This window comes from Chanos chanos, chromosome 14, assembly GCF_902362185.1.
Source record: "Chanos chanos chromosome 14, fChaCha1.1, whole genome shotgun sequence".
NCBI lineage: Eukaryota > Metazoa > Chordata > Actinopteri > Gonorynchiformes > Chanidae > Chanos > Chanos chanos.
Window position 1 is genome coordinate 10033870 of NC_044508.1, and position 18082 is coordinate 10051951.

At 37.7% G+C, this 18082-nt stretch overlaps 1 protein-coding gene across 5 annotated transcripts in view; it reads left to right on the plus strand.

Annotated features, from left to right (window-relative positions):
- kcnt1b (potassium sodium-activated channel subfamily T member 1b) overlaps positions 1 to 18082 on the plus strand; it is a 52924-nt gene that overhangs the window by 14723 nt on the left and 20119 nt on the right. For 3 of the 5 annotated variants that reach the window (XM_030791301.1, XM_030791302.1, XM_030791303.1), the window contains exons 2-6: positions 14099 to 14178; positions 14898 to 14996; positions 17239 to 17288; positions 17398 to 17457; positions 17906 to 17980. In XM_030791301.1, the coding sequence (XP_030647161.1) occupies positions 14099 to 14178; positions 14898 to 14996; positions 17239 to 17288; positions 17398 to 17457; positions 17906 to 17980 (364 nt within the window). Of the gene's footprint in view, positions 1 to 8583; positions 8623 to 14098; positions 14179 to 14897; positions 15004 to 15355; positions 15392 to 16888; positions 16913 to 17238; positions 17289 to 17397; positions 17458 to 17905; positions 17981 to 18082 lie in introns of all 5 variants that reach the window. The other 2 variants (XM_030791300.1, XM_030791304.1) reach the window with 2 other exon arrangements.

The window sequence follows — 18082 nt, forward strand, 5'->3', positions numbered from 1 at the left end:
GGATTTCAGGATTGATCGCTGGAGGATTTGCCCTTATTTTGTGGAACAAGGAACCCTGTGAAAATGCGCAATGACTGGAACCTTTACCTTGAACTTTAAAAACCGCAACCTTCTTACTCTTCAATAATTTTATGCAATACGACTGATACATCGGTTGAAACTCGGAACTCAAACACTTCCTTATAATCATTGTTAGAAAATGATGAATTGACATACAGGTAATGTGACTCTTTATAAGAACCCCGTTAGCAGGTCTTGCGCAGTGAAGATGTAGAATTTCGCAAATGGTGCGCTAACCCAATAAAGGCGCGTCAATCCAGGCAGTGTTCCATTCACGCTCTAATCGCATTGTGGATTCGTGATGAGTAAGAGCAGTAAAACCCTGCTTGGTCTAGCAGCAGATGTGTTTATAGGCGCCAGTCTTCGGTAGTGGGCGAACTATGAGCCCTCGTTGACATACGCTACAACCCTGGTCATTCTCTACTGGTGGTAACTTCGATCCTGGAGGAATGGCTGGAGCCAAGAGGACGGAGTCGCCGTCAGAGATCGACCCGGACGTGAAGACCGAGGCTCGGAAAAGCACGGACTCTACATGGCTCAATACAGGGATGCCAGTCCGAACGATGGGTTCGTTTGAGAGCGATGCTGGTCAAAGGTACCGCAGTCCTGCTGAGAGCAGCATGTGTCGAAACAGTTTGAGAATCAACCTGCAGCATCCTTCGAATGCGTCGACTTCCATTCGCCTGCTACGACAATCTCACGAATGTCTATGCTTAAACAACAACTATTAAAATCGTTTCTAATTTGACAGCGCATCACAAAAGTGTTAAATATTGCATGCATAGATATAGATAATACAGCGAATCAGCACGTGTTTCTGATCGATAATTATATAAGGAATTTTGCGAGATAATTTGTCGCAGCCGACAGCAACTCACTCTACGTGGTCATCCATAGACTGATAGAATCTGTGCGTTTTCACTGTGAGCATAATGTCAAATCAAAAACGAAATGACACAGCATAGCAAAATACAAAATGACCAAATATATGCAGATCACTAAGAAAGGAGCAGATATGTAACCATTATCTAAATTATGCATGGGTACGTTTTAATAGACATTCATCATTTACAAGAACCTGAATCTGGATGTGCTTCGTCTTTCACTTGTCAGTTGCATGAACCATGAGCCAATTTTACCTCAGGTAGTTAACGATGGCAAATACTCTCCTCTCATTAAAACTTTCTAGTTTACCTCGTTGCAGGGTTTTTTTTGTTTGTTTGTTTGGTTGGTTGTTTAAGAGTTCTCTAAAATCCAGTTTATTTCAGTGTTTTCGTTGGGAATGCAAACCTTTGGTGATATGGGCGAACAACTTGATAAGCGTAACCACTGCTGTTCTCATTGCTTAGGCTATTTGACAGTCAAATACGAACATAGCAAATGATCTGGTTGCTTCTATAGAGACAGTAGACCTGCTTGGGACATTTTAAACTTCCACACTTATAGTAGGCTGCTTGTCTGATCATCTCTAATTTCACATGATGCACATCAAATTATATTCTTTTATGTACGCCGTCATTTCCGTAACTCACATCTCATTGCATGCCATTAATAGACGCATTAAAGCTATAACATTTGCTGTGTGTTAATCATATGAAATCGCTTTGCTTTGTATCACAAAACAAACGTGACACCATCTGTTGTTCTAAATTAAAGTGTACATATGGAAATGCAATTTATTTGTCTTAAGGCACAAGGCAGATAAATTTAAGCATAGATTACATAACTCGAAAATGTATGCAGGGAATAATGTGTCACTTTGGTACTGAAGTTTTCATGACATGCATGTTATGCGTGTCAATGTTCAGAAGTGCTGCAATATCATCTGGTTTACTCTGAGAAACATTTTACCCATTAATGATACAACTGCAGCATTGAGAACGTGCCGTTTTCAATTCCTGCTCTGCAGCTGTTATTGTATTGGTTTCTGTTAAGGCTCCACAGACCTAGAGCATCACGCTAATGCTGTCAGTCCACTGATTTCTGTGTTATTATTTTTTCCCAGCTTGCCTCTCCATGTCAGTGGCCAGAACTCACGGTAGAGATGGCTCATTATTGCTTATGGGTGTGAATTTGCTTTGAGTCTGACTCTTCTTCACAAAGGCTCTTGAGTCAGCCACTGAGCTAAATATATATGTACAACCAGAGACAGAGGGAAAGAAAGAACGAGAGAGAGAGAGAGAGAGAGAGAGAACACTCTGCAGAGTTGTGTAAGAAATGTTGAAAGCAAGCAGAGATCATCTCTGGGAGGTTATGTTGAGATATCACATACCTTGTAAACCGAGAGAGTTGGTAAACAAGAATGTTTCGCAAAAAAATAGTTTCGATGCTGTGATATGGATTCTCTAAAGTGACTCTTCATACAAATGTCTCATGCTGAGAGAGAGAGAGAGAGAGAGAGAGAGAGAGAGAGAGACAGCAGTGTTTTTGTTTTTATCACCCTTTGCTGTTTTTATGCAGCATTGTGTTTCTCACATTAAAGGGCAGGTCTATGTGTCATTAATAATTACTGCAGGTGTAAGCTCCACATACTACAGAGTTGTCTATGTGTAATAATTAATTTGCATTCCTATTGCGATCTTTTGCTTATGAGGTAGTGAACTAAACCTGATTGATGCACTAATTGTAAGTCACTTTGGTTTAAAAGCGCCTGTGAAATACGAAATTGTAAATTGTAGTAGACATCTATTTTACACAACTGTTTAAGCACAGAGTAAAAATATGATATGTCTACTTGGAAGTTATATTGTGCTTACATATAGATATTATATAAACACTTGCGTGGTAATTACTAAATGCAGTTTGGTTGCCAGCCATCCAAGGCAAGCAGCTATAGATGAGTATCCATTAGTGATTGTTGTTTATGGCGCCATCATCTTGTACGCTGACAATCTCTCCCTTTTTTTTTTTAATAAAATGTTAACTCATTTAAATGTTCTTGTCTTATATAAGAGGTCATTATCTTGTCCAATTTTCCATACACTTTTAAAGGATAAGTTTAAATAAACTGCAACCCTCACAGACACTCAGCTTAAGTATGTTGGTATTGCTCAGGCCATTTCATTAGTGTTTTAGTGTCAGTATGGATAAAATATGACAAACGTGACCTCTTTGGTTTGGAAGACGTGAGATAATTGATTCTCCTGACCCTGTTCATTTATCTGTAGACACCAGCTGCTTTTATTACACTAAGTTATTGATATAATTCACCATCAAACATTTGTCAGGAGTAGAATTTCTTAACACTGATTACCCTCTGTGCAAAACTTCATAAGAATGGTTGGCAGACTAATTAAATTGCGGTATTTGCAAGACTCGAGCTTAGCTGTTATGGACTTTCAGTAAGCACCGTCAAAATGACTGACAGTAAACTCCATTAGTGTAGAGAAGTATGCTGAGAAGGTGGTGAATCTCCAGGACCAGGACTGATGGTGCTTTGATATGTTTAGCTTTTGAAGATAATCATTACAGGATTTACAGAGTGTTTGATTTTGCTTTTTTCACGGTTATGATGTACTTGTTGCGTAGCTGCGTACTGTACTGAACATAAACCAGCATGTGTGAGGAAATATTTTTTGAAGAACCATTATCAAGATTGCTTTCAGAAAGATTTATGGTATTTTATTACAGCAGTAGCTTTCTTCTCCAGTTCTGCAATTTATGTCACCGCTTCTGTAAGTTTCAAATGCTTTATTTCTATTTTGTGCAGCGGTAGGAAAGATTAGAGTGTTTTCTTGCTTACTGGGCAAGTAGACACTGTGCCATTAGACATTTCATCTCAGAGTGTGATTGAAGAGATGCCTAATGACAAGTCGACAAACAAAACTCTCAGGGGAGTTAGACAGCTTTAAATGAGAACAGAGATGAGATGAGTTTTTATTGAATCCCTTTCAGTCCAAGGGATATGTGTTTGGTCCAGTCATCCAAACTATAAGGACAAGCTGAAGTAATGAAGCAGATTGTGAGGGGCTGCTTAGTTTCTGAACTGTGCCAATCAGGATGTGTCAGAAATAGAAAGAGAGAGAGAGAGAGAGAGAGAGAGGGAAAAAGAGAGAGAGAGAGAGACACTAAGTCTGGAGGTTTTACAAAAGAGTGGTTCATTCACAGACAAAGTACAGCACAGGCCTCTATCAATTACATTATGTTATAGAGAGTATGTTTTATGTAGCCTATGTACATAATTAAGTTTAAATATGTACATATTATCCCACTTCCGCACTTCAGTCATTGCATGCAATGTTGAAATAGCAAATGCAGTTTAACATGGGACCAAAGAAATGTCCACAAGAAATGCTTGCTTCCATCAAGGCTCAGGAACTAAAAACATTCTGAAACTAGAGCAGGAGAACCGAGAACAGGAACTACACACAGGTCTATACACTTTTGGGAAACACAGGAATACATCATGAGATGAATCATAGATAATGAAGAAGACAATTTCTTCATTAAGAAATGGAACATTTAAATGATTCATCAATATTTCAGTGCTAAACTAAATCATCTGCTTGGCTGACTGCATTTATCAAATCAAATCCGGAATATAGCCAGCGGAGTACCACAGTATTGTACCGAGTGTGTGTGTGTGTGTGTGTGTGTGAATTTGTAAGTACTTGTGTGTGGCAGAGAGTGGTGAGACATCTGAACTGACAGCACATTCGGAGAGCTTCTTCACTCTCCTCCCTTACAAATGGTGCTCTGAGGTTGCAGGGAACTATATATCATTCAGCACAGAAGTTTTAATGCTTTAGTTTCTATTCACCAATTATTAGGCCCTCTTTTATAGGAGCACAAACTGGGATTTATTTTCAATAAATTGTATCACTGTAAAAATTAATATATGAATTTCTCCATTTAAACAGGTGATTTAATTCATTTTGTAGGGAGTCACAACACTTGGTTCTCATTGTAACCACAGTGACCTCAGAGACAGCGTCTTTTACAACTCAAACTGAACTGAAATAAGACCGAAAAAGAGTCTATATTTTACCTTTATCTTAACATCAGTTCATCTTGATGGTCTGTGAAAAGCTTATCTTCTGTGAGCTATTATAGATGTGCATGAGATACATTTTTAACTGAATTATCTTCCCCACCTTAAGACCTGATCAGGTTAGGTAGATGTGGAAAAGTGAATGTTCTTTCATTGTAAATGCATGCTATGATTTGGACTCAATGGGAGACAGACAGCCAGATCAGAAGCGTTGGTGTCCAAGCTGCGAATCCAGCATACACACAATAGTCTTAAACAATGACATATTCCAGTATGATATGGCCAGTATGCAGTCTGCTTGCTTCATTTGGTGCAGTGGCAACCTTTACTGAACAAATCTTTTCTGGACATTTATTGAAAACGTTAATGAAACAGTCTCTGAGAGATTATGAATACTGAAAAATGTGTGTGTGTGTGTGCGTGTGTTTTTTCTTGACTGTCAAAAGCATCAAACAGTGGGGAATCAATAAGAGGAGGCTGCTTTGTCTCAAACACTGGCAGTTTGCACAGACAGTTCTATTTTGGACAGAATGAGCTGTTGCCCCATTAAAGCAGCGAACAGAACAAGAACTGAATCTTACACGAAACGTGTATGTGTCAGAAGACTAGTGCTCACTGGTACCAATGTCCTTTGACATGTTAATACAACTTTGATTCGTAAAGTCCTAGATACAGAGGGAACAATTTGTTCTGGTTTGAACCTCATAAACAAATATACACAGTATAAATGACCTATTTCCAAGTGCACACTCACTCCTTAGTAAACACACATACACACACAGACATACATATACACACAAATGCTACACAAAACACAGTTAATTATCCTAGCTAAATCTTTGTCTTTGTTTCTTTTAAAGTATCAGTGCTGTCAGTCGCACCCCACAGCTTAAACAGTCATCAGTTAATGTTGTTTTGACATTTGGAGGCATCCTATGTAGGATACTATGGAGTTAAATACCTAATGTATTGACTTGAGATTTGACTTGAGTGCATCCAGACATCTTTTTAAGTTAAATTGAACTGGAGTGTCAATGAGTGGATCTGTGAAAATGAAAACTGGATTATCAGTGAGTGGATGTGTGAAATAGATGTAAAATAGGCCCATGATAAGAACCAATCAGCTTCTCTGACTGAGCTTCTCAGCTGTAATACAGTTGTTCATGTAATAGCTTCAACATAGATACAAAACAGGTGAAAAAATATTTTTCCAAATATGCTCTAGTTGTATAGTTTTTGTTTCCTGTGAATGCTTTCAAGATGGCTTCGGTGAAATTTGGCTGTATTTAGTTGAAGAAATATGATACGAACAATATGATGTGATATGATAACTACACTGCATTATCACACCCTGATGTGTCTGTACATCCTACTCATTGAAGCCTGAGCATTTAGTGATGGGGTTGGTGATACTGTCAAATTCTTCATCATTTTTATCATCTGGCTGAACTTAAGGAAGTATGTGATGCTTATCTTATCCCTTTATTAGTATGGTAAATCACAATTTCCCACTGACTGATAATGATAGAAGATCATCATTAAAAAACCTACAGGAACTAAAACCTGATACAGGAATTAGTTAATACTTTACTTTTAAAATAGCTTATTTTAGGGTCGTGTACGTGAGGCACTGTGGTTGAAACATATTTACATGAAGTGATATTTGAAATAGCTACATTATTTTAGATGACCCTGATTAGATGGTCAGTTCTTTTCTCTGAGCTTTGGTGTGGTTAATTCCTTTACCTCATGTCAAAGGAAAGGCTGAAGTTACAATGGGAATAAACTGCACTCAGTGCAGAACTGTAGCAGCAGAGTAATGTTTATGACTTTCACTGAGAGGAAATTGACTGGGAGACAGTCGAGCATTTTCCTCCTGTTCTTTATAGAATGCACTATCCTTCCCTCTCTTGGGATCTGTCCTGATCCTGATGTCAGTGTCGGCATACTATTAATGAAAAGGGTACGCCCTTTTTCAAATATGCATGGCTTTCTAATTCAGTTAAACTGTCTTAAAGATAATTGTGGATTACTTTGGAGAAACCCTATGCCTGCACTGACACTTCCTAGTTTCCAATCCTCTTATGCCTTGTGAAACACATTCGATTGCTTGATTGTTGGTAAAAAGGTCTTTAGATGGTAATCCTCTATAAAATTTTGCTTTAGTTTTGTTAGTATCTTTTTAACCTTTTAAATGTGTGTGTCTTAAAGGCGAGTTTCAATGCGTTGGCGGGGCTGTTGTTATGTAAATGAAGTACAGTAATCACTTTCATATTGTCTCTCAAAGGAATCAGCCTTTGCTGAGGTTCGCTGAAAAACTGACTGTTTTTTCCCCCCTTGTGTTTAAGTCAAAGGCCATTGTGAAGGTTGCTTAGGTGTTACAAAATCATGAAAGGTTTGCAAGGTTTGCAACACTGCAGTCCTTGAGGAGCAAATCTCTACACTCATTTTGAATTCCCACAAGTGAACTAAGGTAGTGGGGTAAGTCTAGGCACAACAAATAATGCAATGATGTCCAGCTATAGTATACGTTAAAATTATTCCCTTGTAAGCCTTGCTTATTTACTCTAATTTCCTTTGCACCATTATGAAGGAATGTGTAATTCCCAGTATACAGAGAGAATATTTAGGTCATAAATTCAAATGGAATATTTGGTCCTCACACAGTATATAGAGGGAAAAAGAAGTTTTACTCCATCTAGAGGGAATATGTAATTGGATGCTGGCTGGTCATTAAAATAGCAACAGGATTTTTTATTTTGTTTACATATTTCTCAATTTATAATTCTGTTGTTTTACATCAGGGCCGCATTCGACATGCACTCATACTACTACAAGGTAAAAAAAAAGAAAAAAGGTCCTCAGAGATACATCAGGATTAAACTAACACCATCCATCACAAAAGAGTGCAGTTCCTATCTCTGATCTGTTCTTAATGGCTCTGTTCCTATCCTACTTTCATCATGTCATCTGCTAACTTCTGTTATACTTTGCAGACCTCTTGTTGAAATACCACCGTTCATTTTCATTCTGTACACACCATTGATATGTATTGCTGAGTGCTGCAGTGGGAAACTCCGACTAATGAGCTGCCCAGTAAATAGTCCTATATCTCCATAGGTTTGCATTCCAACTGCTCTGTCCTTGCTTCTATCTTTGCAGTGTTCATTATCAAGACAATGGTTAAACATCGCCGAAACAATATATAACGAGACTTTACAAATTCATAAATTCTCCAACTATTTTAATGACCCTCATATGAAATTCATATGTGCCTGTGCAGAGCTTTATAATGTCAAGGGCGGTAAAGATGTTATAAAGCTTTTAAGCAGGGCCGGATTCCCCCCCCCCCCCCCCCCCCCCCCCCCCAATCTTCCATGTATCTTACCATGTGACTTTCCAATGTCTGTGCTTGTTACCCTCTCAATGTCTTTCTGTAAGACCCGCATGTGTATTGTATGTTTGACCCTGAATCCTTTCCCCTTAACCTCTTTCTATCCTTTCCTGTCCTCCTCCATACGTCTTGTGTCCAGGTATTCCGAAGAGTACAGTATGGATTCCACCAATGCACAGTAAGTCAGAGCAGCCTGGGAGAATGCCATATTCACTGCAGATGTCTCCATCCCAACTTAGTGTTAGGCTTTAAAGGCTTCTGTGGAGTAGAACCTTTTTCTTTTTTTTTTAGGCAGGGCAGTTAGAATTTATAAAAAATCGACAGCTGACGGTGGTCATAACGGTTCACGTACTACTTAAGAATGACAAATCACCGTATAGGGATTTAAATCTCAGGGAAAAAACAAAACAAAACTCTGAACAAACTCCTCTTTTCGTGTGCATCAGTGAGAGCAGGCGACTGTTATCCCCACTGGAATGTCAAAGTCTATCAGACATTTAAACGTGCAGCAGATGTGGCATTTCATTGCCTTGTTTATTGCCTTACATACGCAAGGACCGTTTTCCCCCATTCGATACTAATTTCATTCTGTCCAAATGATGGCATAATCATATTCAAAATTTTGACTTTACTGCACCAAAAATCCAGTATCACTAAGGTTCCCAACATGCTAGATTTCGAAATGCATGAACTTATGGGGTGTTCTTCAGCGGCCGAACTATTGTCTTTAGGCCCTTGATGTTTAAACGGTCCGGTTTATTTGCTATGGTATCTGCCCCATTCAATTTTAGACTAAAATTAGGAGATGCCAGGGGGTCAGTATGGGAATGCAAGTAATGTATTCCCAGTAGAAATGTACGAGTGAAAATTTCTTTGAATAAATCAACGCATGTCATTTTTTAAAAAAGGTTTTACTCAGTGACTGGGTATATCAATGTACATGCCCAGACATCCAAGCGTAATGATTAATTAATTAGATTAATTAACCTAATCATATGGATCATGACACGAGTAAGATCCAAAGTTAAAGTGTTGCATTTCATCTCACAAAACCAATGATTTATCATTTCTAAGGCTAGTTGCAAAGGAGCTTATTTTAAAATGTGAATTACTGTTTCATTGTTGCGAAACTGTTTAAAGTCCCTGTCTTAATTATAATTAATCTATCAGTGTAATTACTGAGGTGATTGATCTGTTGCCCAGGGAATAGATTTTGACATGAAAGGATACTTCACTCATCAAGTGACCAAATAACTGAACCACCAGAACTCAATTTAAAGATTAAAAGCAAAGTAGTCAGCCACACGGTTCTAGTTGGAATGTTGCATAGACAGTTGTTTCCACATACCATTATATTTGTGCTTTTGAATGGAAACTGCATATAAATCAACAACTGAAAACAACACAGCCATGAGTGGCAGCTGACCCTCCAATTCAAGGACATACCCCCTAAGAGACTCTGTGTGTTGTCTGATGTTTCAATTGGAGTTGTATTGACACAGCTGGGTCTCTGGCCCTCAAAGAACGACACAGATGCTCTCTTTAAGTGCACTTTCTTCTTCCGCGGGATTTCTTGAAGTATATGTGAGATATCTGGTTATTGTTGTAAGCATGAGTCACACTATGCTAACATCAGGGATCTGGAATGTCAGGACTTATGTGAACATAAAGTATCCATTGTAACTAAGACTGGAAGCCTTCATAAAATCTCTGATAGATTTGGTGATTTTGAATCCTGTATTAATCCAATGATTGGCAGAATTTTACCAGCGTGTTTTGAAAAATTGACATTAGCAGATATGCTACCTTTTGTACTTGTTATGTCACCACCTCGTTATAATGTCACCATACTATTATTTCAGAGATATTGTGAGACAACATCACCATCATTTAGTTCATTATAGTCATTGCTGCATTTCCTGATCACAGTATTTTCTTCACGGACTCAGCATGAGAAATTCCTTTTTATAGCAACAGTTCGCCTGTGTTCTGGGGTTCCACCTCCACATAATTGATACTGCCAGTCGGCTCTTCATTGTCAAAGCCTTATACGTCACTGTTTGCGTTTAAATCGCTAAAATTAGATGTTGTTCATATATGTTTAAGAATGGTGCTTGCATTGAAGTTCCAGTAATGCTGATTCCATGAGTGGGCTGTTTTTTTGTTATCACAATGCTGGTACATCTTTTAAGTTGATGTCAGGTATTGTATTACCTCTGAATTGCAGCAATTTAGTTTGTGACGTGCTCCTCTTGTGCAAATGCAGTGCTTTTCAGAATTGTTAAAACAAATTGCATTCATTTTGCTTGAAGCATCAACAGCTGGTTTGTATTCACTAGTCCCACTAATGATGTGTGAATTGAGGGTGCCTGTGGCATTTACAATCACTTGTAAATTATGAAGTATTTAAACACAGCACTCTATTGTTGAGAGATATATGACTGACAGATTAAACTAGACTCTGTCGCTCTATTCAGTTGTTCAAACAGGCAGAGAACTTGTTTGACCAGGAAAATAATTAAAATAAGAGTGACTTCTACTGGTATGTGTAATAAAGTTATTTTTACTTGGCTAAAATAGAGATGTCTTTTAAAAAAATGTGCCCTTTAATTCCAAGCCTTGTCACTTTGATAAATCAAGGGAAGAAAGAGGAAAAGTACATTTGCTCTCACATTTATGATCAAAGCTGCTGATAGTCTAAGAAATCAGCTTTTATCATGAGTTCCATCCTCTTTTTCAGATAGCGTTTGCATCATAAACAAAAGAATTTATAAACTGTAATGACAATCCCAAGTTTAGACTTTGAATTACAGGATAAAACAGTATAAGTCAACCTGAGTTCATACTGTCTTACTGGGATCTGTTCTTCAAGATATAGAGAATCTGTATCTTTATTGGGCTCTTCAAGAAGCAGCTGGAGATCTCACAAAGCTGTAATAATTATGGAGTTTCACAAGTCAAATCTCAAACGAAAAGCTATGTAGCCTATTATCAAATCACCCATGCGGAGGTAGTTATTAGTTAGCTCTTTAATTGCATGGACTCTCAGTCCCTTTCTTCTCTGTAGAGACAGTCTGTGCTGCAGTGCTGGTATGCTCAACTGCACTCTTGCAAAGAGTCTTTCTACCATACAGTCAGAAATGTCAGCATGAGCTCACAGGCTAGAGTGTACTCCAAAGCTTCAACATTGATGCTAGTTTCTACTATTTATAGAGACCATACTCTATAAATAGACTTTAGAGGTAGACTGTATGCTAGGCTAAAGCCTGTACATGGGAGGTTTAGCACACGATGATAGCTAATAGTTTATTTGTGTTTCTGTGATGACCATGGACAGAAAGGAGATTTGCTAAAGCCTCAGTCCCTCATGGGTCATTGTTTTGGTAATAATAGTCTTTAAAAAGAAATCTTTGAACTATAAAAGAAATCTATAATTTATACAAATCTATAAATGGGCTGTCTGATAAAACAGTTTATACCATTGACTTATACTTTTTATTTGTATAGTTTGCATTATGCTTGGATGTCTGGGCATGTACATTGATATACCCAGTCACTGAGTAAAACCTTTTTTAAAAAATGACATGATAATTGCAGTGATGCGTCATGGTTGTTTTCTTTCCTTTATTGTTGTTGTGATTTATAGGTGACATTTCACAACCTCAGTTCATCTGTTCAGCATGACTGCACAGCACACATCTGTTATCACCACTGCCTGTTTTAAGCTGTCACCATAGCAACAAAGGGGTGTTAGACAAGCAGGAAACATTAGCTATTTTCCTGTAGGATGTCTCCGTTCCTGCAGGACATAGAGTTTGGATAGTAATTGCTCCCTTAGCTTATGATCATCATTTATACACTAGAGAGATACTTTTAGCTGGCAATTATCATTACTGGATTGCCTATGGAATTACTCATGCCTCATTAGTACAGCTTGGGTAGTCTCATGGTGATCGCTGTCCCTTTTTTGGTAAAGAATATGCTCATTTGTTCTGAAGATTGGCATTAATAATGCTCTAATATCCGTGGATTCTCATATATTGAATAATTATACGGAAATAGTCATAAAATTACCCAAATGTATTTAACCATGAACAGAAACAATACATAAATGATGTTATGCTGTGTTTAAATACCCCTACAATCCTGAGTTTGGACTGCATACAAACACATACACTTACAGAATACTGTTGTGCTCAGTAATAGTTTCCAATTTGTTGCTGTACTAACTGATTGCTGTGCATTAGTATGATTGCAGTAATACACTCTTGATGCTCGTCTTATGTTTTTATGTTGTCTGTAAAGAATACATTTGCAAGTGTAGACCATACAAGTCACGCAGAATATCTGTTTATTTATTCATAGAAAAATGGAAAATTGTGTGTAAGTCCACAGAGGCTTGCAGTGCCTGTAAGAGTGAACATCAAACACGTGTCATTTTCTTTAATATTTCTCTACATGACTGACAGCTTTGAGCCGAGTTTCATCCTCTTGTGGAGCACTTGATGTGTCATATGAGTTCGTAGCATTGGTCATAGTTTCCATGTGTTAATATTGTTCAACTTTGTAAAAAACAAAACAACAACAACAACAACAAAAAACAATGATTAGTGACTTCAGTGTTATTACTACTTTGACCAGTCATTCACCATGTGACTGGTTTTGTGTGGAGACTGCGTTGCAGCAGGTGCAGTGAATTAAGTATGTGGCATAAGGTATATGAAGTCAATAGCTCTGAGAATCAGTTTAAACAGGCATCAGATCAGAAGTGAATTTACAAAGCAAATTGTAACATTACCTGAATTTACCCTAAATTTCAGTAAAACCTAAAGTGTTATAACTGCTTAAGATAGGGTGTTGTTTTAAAGTGCTCTCTTGATCACATTTACTTTTGTTAATGTTGATTAAAAAAAAAGACACATGAAAGTCTATGTAATCCACAGTTCACACTCTTTTAATGAATTTAACACTGACAAATTAATCTAGTAAATTTGTATTGAGTGCCCAAATGTCAAAGCATCAGTTATTTAAAATGATCAAAACATCAGTTATATATCAGTTAAGTTCAGCTTGGGGGCTCTACAAATATTGTCCTTTGGATCAACGTGCAGAAATCATTACAGTAGGGCTCTGGTCTGACATTTTGCTTGACCAAATGGAAGCTGATGTAATTACGCTTTGCCTGCTTAGCTGTAAGCGGGAAGCAAGTGGATTGGGGTGTGCATTTTTGTGTGTGTGTGTGGGTGTGTATCTGTGTCTGTGTGTGTGTGTGGGTGGGTGGGTGTGTACAATTGTGTGTATGTGTGTCATGATATTGTTTGCTTAATCAAATGGGTGATCTGTTGTGCTGTTTTGCATTTGCTCAGCTTTGCTCTGGCTGCTGCCGTTTTTGAGGTCCTCTTTTGAATTTCTGTTAAAATCGGATCACTAAGAACTCTCACATGTCCTGAAAATAAATACCTGTTCAGCCGCATACACTCATGTTTGAAAAACTTTACTTTTTAGTAAATCAATGCATGCAAAAAACAAATTGGTCGATTGATTCTAAAATCCAATCATCCTTTTGATGATTTATAGAAATACTGCAAGCCATACATGGCATATAATCAAATCTTTCCTTTAGTTAAGCTTCTGAATGTATGTTTTCCCCCCAGGGTGCAAGTAGAGTTTTACGTCAATGAAAACACCTTTAAGGAGAGGTTGAAGCTATTTTTCATCAAAAACCAAAGGTCAAGTAAGTGGAACTCAGTTATACCATCATATAGTTATTTCTGGCTCAACAAAGACTGTAAAGAAAAATCCAATATGAAAACCCAAAGCATGCAACAAGCAATTTTCAGTTTCAAAGCACCGCTGATTTTATTCCTATAGATTACCGAGAATGTCCCCATGGATTTCAATAGCTGTTTCCAGCTTCAATTTTGCTGCAATATTCCATGGACTCAGTCTTCTTTAATTGCTGTTTCTTATGTACAGTCATGACATGTTCTACCATAGAAACAGAAAGAAGGATGGGCTGTGTGTGTTTGTTTATGATAGTATGCAGTTGTTGATTGTTTAGGCAGCATATTATCTGTTATACAGATATGCCATTTACTCTTTTAGGGTCTTTGTATTGATCAGATGTATTGATCTCTGTCAATATGCTTCCAAAACAAAAATACTTCCAAAAATTATATGTTCATATGCAAATATTTAAGGGTCTGTATCATTAACTATTATTTTTACTTATGCAACATGGATCTAGACAACCAGCAAAAACTAATGAAAACCAACGGCCAATGAGAGACCACTATATTATGCGCATTGTGTCAAGACATGCCTTATATTTGCTTTATAAACTCAGAATATAGCTTAGAAGATAGCATTTAGGGCCATCTAAGGAATAATAATCATGTAAGTTCAACTGTAGTCTTGAGATATCTGTTTATTTGACTCTGTGGTACGTTTTAGGTCTTAGAATTCGCCTCTTCAATCTCTCCTTGAAGTTGTTGACGTGCTTGCTCTACATCCTGCGAGTGTCACTGGATGACCCGACCACACAGGATCCATGTGCACGGTGAGCGAGTCTGGTGTGATGTTCTTTTACTCTGAACTCTTTTTGGCCCAAATATTGCTGGACTGACGCTGATGTTCTCATAACCTCCATGTTTTTGATTCTGCATAGTTTGCTTTCTACAGCTGTCCTAAATACACACCCTCTTATGCTGTGGAACAGCTTGTGATTTTACAACATGACATTTTAACAGATGGTTTGGGGGGTTTTTTGTTGTTGTTTTTTTTTTTTTTTTTGCTGTAAATACTCTAAAATGTCAGAAAAAAATTCATAGAATTATCTTCATGCTTCCTCTAAATAGGTGGTGTCACATAAGTAGTTGAAACAAGTCACATAATTAGTTGAAAGGAGCCAGCCTGTGGGGGATTCTTTGTGTTTCATATACATTCAGGTTAAATAAACATGCCCAACAGGTGACTCATACAGCCCTCAACGAAAACTACATCATACAGACAAAGGAACTTTAAAACAACTCTAAGACAGAGTTAATGAAAAGCACCCCTTCAGGGGATGGGAATGCAAATGGTTCCAAGCCACTGAATATAGCAGAAAGCATAGTAAAGTTCCTTATGACGAAACTAAGGAAACTGATGCAACTGTGAATCTCTAAAAACCAAGTGTCCTTCAAAGACGCATACTCAGGGCAGTGGGCAACCATTCTGAGAGGCTTCATAGAGGCCAGAGACAATTTTAAAGGAAGCACAGCCTCCCATCACAAAAATGGGAGAAATTAGCCTGACTACACAAAGTTCATATATCACGTTTTCATAAGAGATTGCCAAAATGACAGATTCTCTGAGAGCAAGTGGAAGAGGATTATGTGGAGTAATAAGGCCAAAATTTGCCCTTTTTGGGCTCAACACTAAGAGTTAGCACAACTGTAAGAGAATACAGTATCCCTAGGACTCCAAACCTACTGTGAAACTTAGTGATGAAGATATCACACTATGGGCTTAATTTGCTGTATCAGGGCGTGGAAGGCTGTGAAGACAGAAGACAAAATGAATGCAGCAAGATCCTTAGAAATCCAGCAGGGAAGTCTGTTGCACTCAGCTTGAATCCAGGGACTTGGGAGGAGATTTATCTTCAAGCGGGATAAGATATACAATCAAAGTAACACTGGAGTGGCTTACAGAAAAAAAGTCAATTTTCTGGAGTGGCTCAGTCAAAGCCAGGGTCCATATTTGATATTTGGCAGGAACTGAACATTGCTGATCACTAGTGGTCCTTGTCCAACTTGAAGGAGCTTTTTATAAAGAAGAATGGACAAAATGTGGCTCTGGTGTGAGGTGTGCAGAGCTGATAGAGCTATATCACAAACAAAAAAAGTCAATGGCTGTAATTTCTGTAAAGGGTACCCTTATATATGAATTGTTACAGAAATATTAGATGAAACTTTTGTGTGATTTCTATGACCAAACCGAACCCATAACAATTCCATTCAGTTTCTAAATCACACCCTTTTCTGTCATTGAAAACTGCTAGACAGACACTGTGATGCTGATCAGTCAGTATAAAAATATTTCATGCCAATTTGGACCCATCCATACCAGCTCCTATCTTTTCCTTCATCATCAGACATAATAGGTTGCCAATAATGCGCACTCTTGCTATCTCTCTCTTTCTCTCAATAGTGATCTTTCTTTCTTTCTCTCTATAGTGAATCTAACTTAGTTTATGTAGCCCTTACTGTCAGCTTGTCTAAAAATATGGATATAGTGTTGTGTTGTCATAGAAACCAAGTGTATAGCACAGGTTGCTTAGGATTTTTTGTGTGTGTGTGTGTGCATGTTTATTCGTATTTCTTCCCCTGTTTTTGCAGGAGAACTTGTGTGAATGCTACTGATTCTCTTTGCAGTAATAACTGCACCTACAACCCTGGCAGAAGTATAGAATCCACAGAAATCAACTGGTAAGGGGCTAGATCATGCTCATTTGACATTCTGTTAGACTTTCTCTGCATAGCAACAATGAGGGCATAGCACTGTTGAATTCATACATTATGTTGGTGAATGTCATCTTTGCTCAAATCAGCATTTTCTAAAAGGATCTTTGTGGTGAAGATTTTCATATACCTTCAAGAAATTAGGATTTGTTCCCTTATACAGGAGTAAAATTGCAAATAGCTGTGTCTTCTAATTTTATTTTAGAAGAACTGTATAATGTGAAAGGAATGAATAATGGCTCCTGTGAAAATATTGGAAAAAATTATATGATGTTTCTGTTTCTGTTTTCAAAGGGAGTTGATTTTTTGGGTGAATAGAAAGGTTCCTGTATGGGCAATACAGGTGAGTGAATGAAGCCTCCAATCTACTAGATACCATCAACATTTTCCAAGCAGCTTTTACTATTGAAATCTTTAAGCTGTTGATCATCTTCATCTCCCCCTTGGTCCAGGTGACTGTGGCCTTAATTAGTTTCCTGGAAACCATGCTCCTGACATATCTCAGCTACAAAGTAAGAGGATTGCCATTAACCTACACCTCCAGAGCTTCTTAAGGTTTCAATGAAATGAACTCCAAATGAATTTTAATGATCAAGTCAGCTGGCATGTCTACAATCAATTCCTTAGAATTCCTTTAACTACCCCACTATGGAAAAGCTTTCTAATTTTCATTCAGTTTCTCTGACTTTACCTCTCAGAGAAAAATAATCTTTTCTCATAGTTCTGCAATGTTTTTACTTGTTTTTACTTTACTTGAGTTTTGCTTGTCATGGTTAACTTTTCCTGTATATCAGGGAAACAGGCTGTTATTATTTTTCTAATTAGAGAGCCATCAGGAATTTTATGTGAGTAGATGTAATTTTTGCTGTGGGAATAGCTAATGATGACCTGTTTTAGGCTAATAGGCCTTGCAGTGTGAATGTTTTGAATATGTTGTCCTTGCATCACTCTCTGTCTAAGGGGAACATTTGGGAGCAGATTTTCCAGATCTCCTTCATACTCGAAATGATCAACACAGTGCCATTCATTATTACAGTAAGTATCTCATGACATTCAGTCAATATTGATAGTATTGTTGAATTGATTATTGCACAAGTATCACTGGTTTCACCTCTTTATCTGAGAAGAATATTGCTT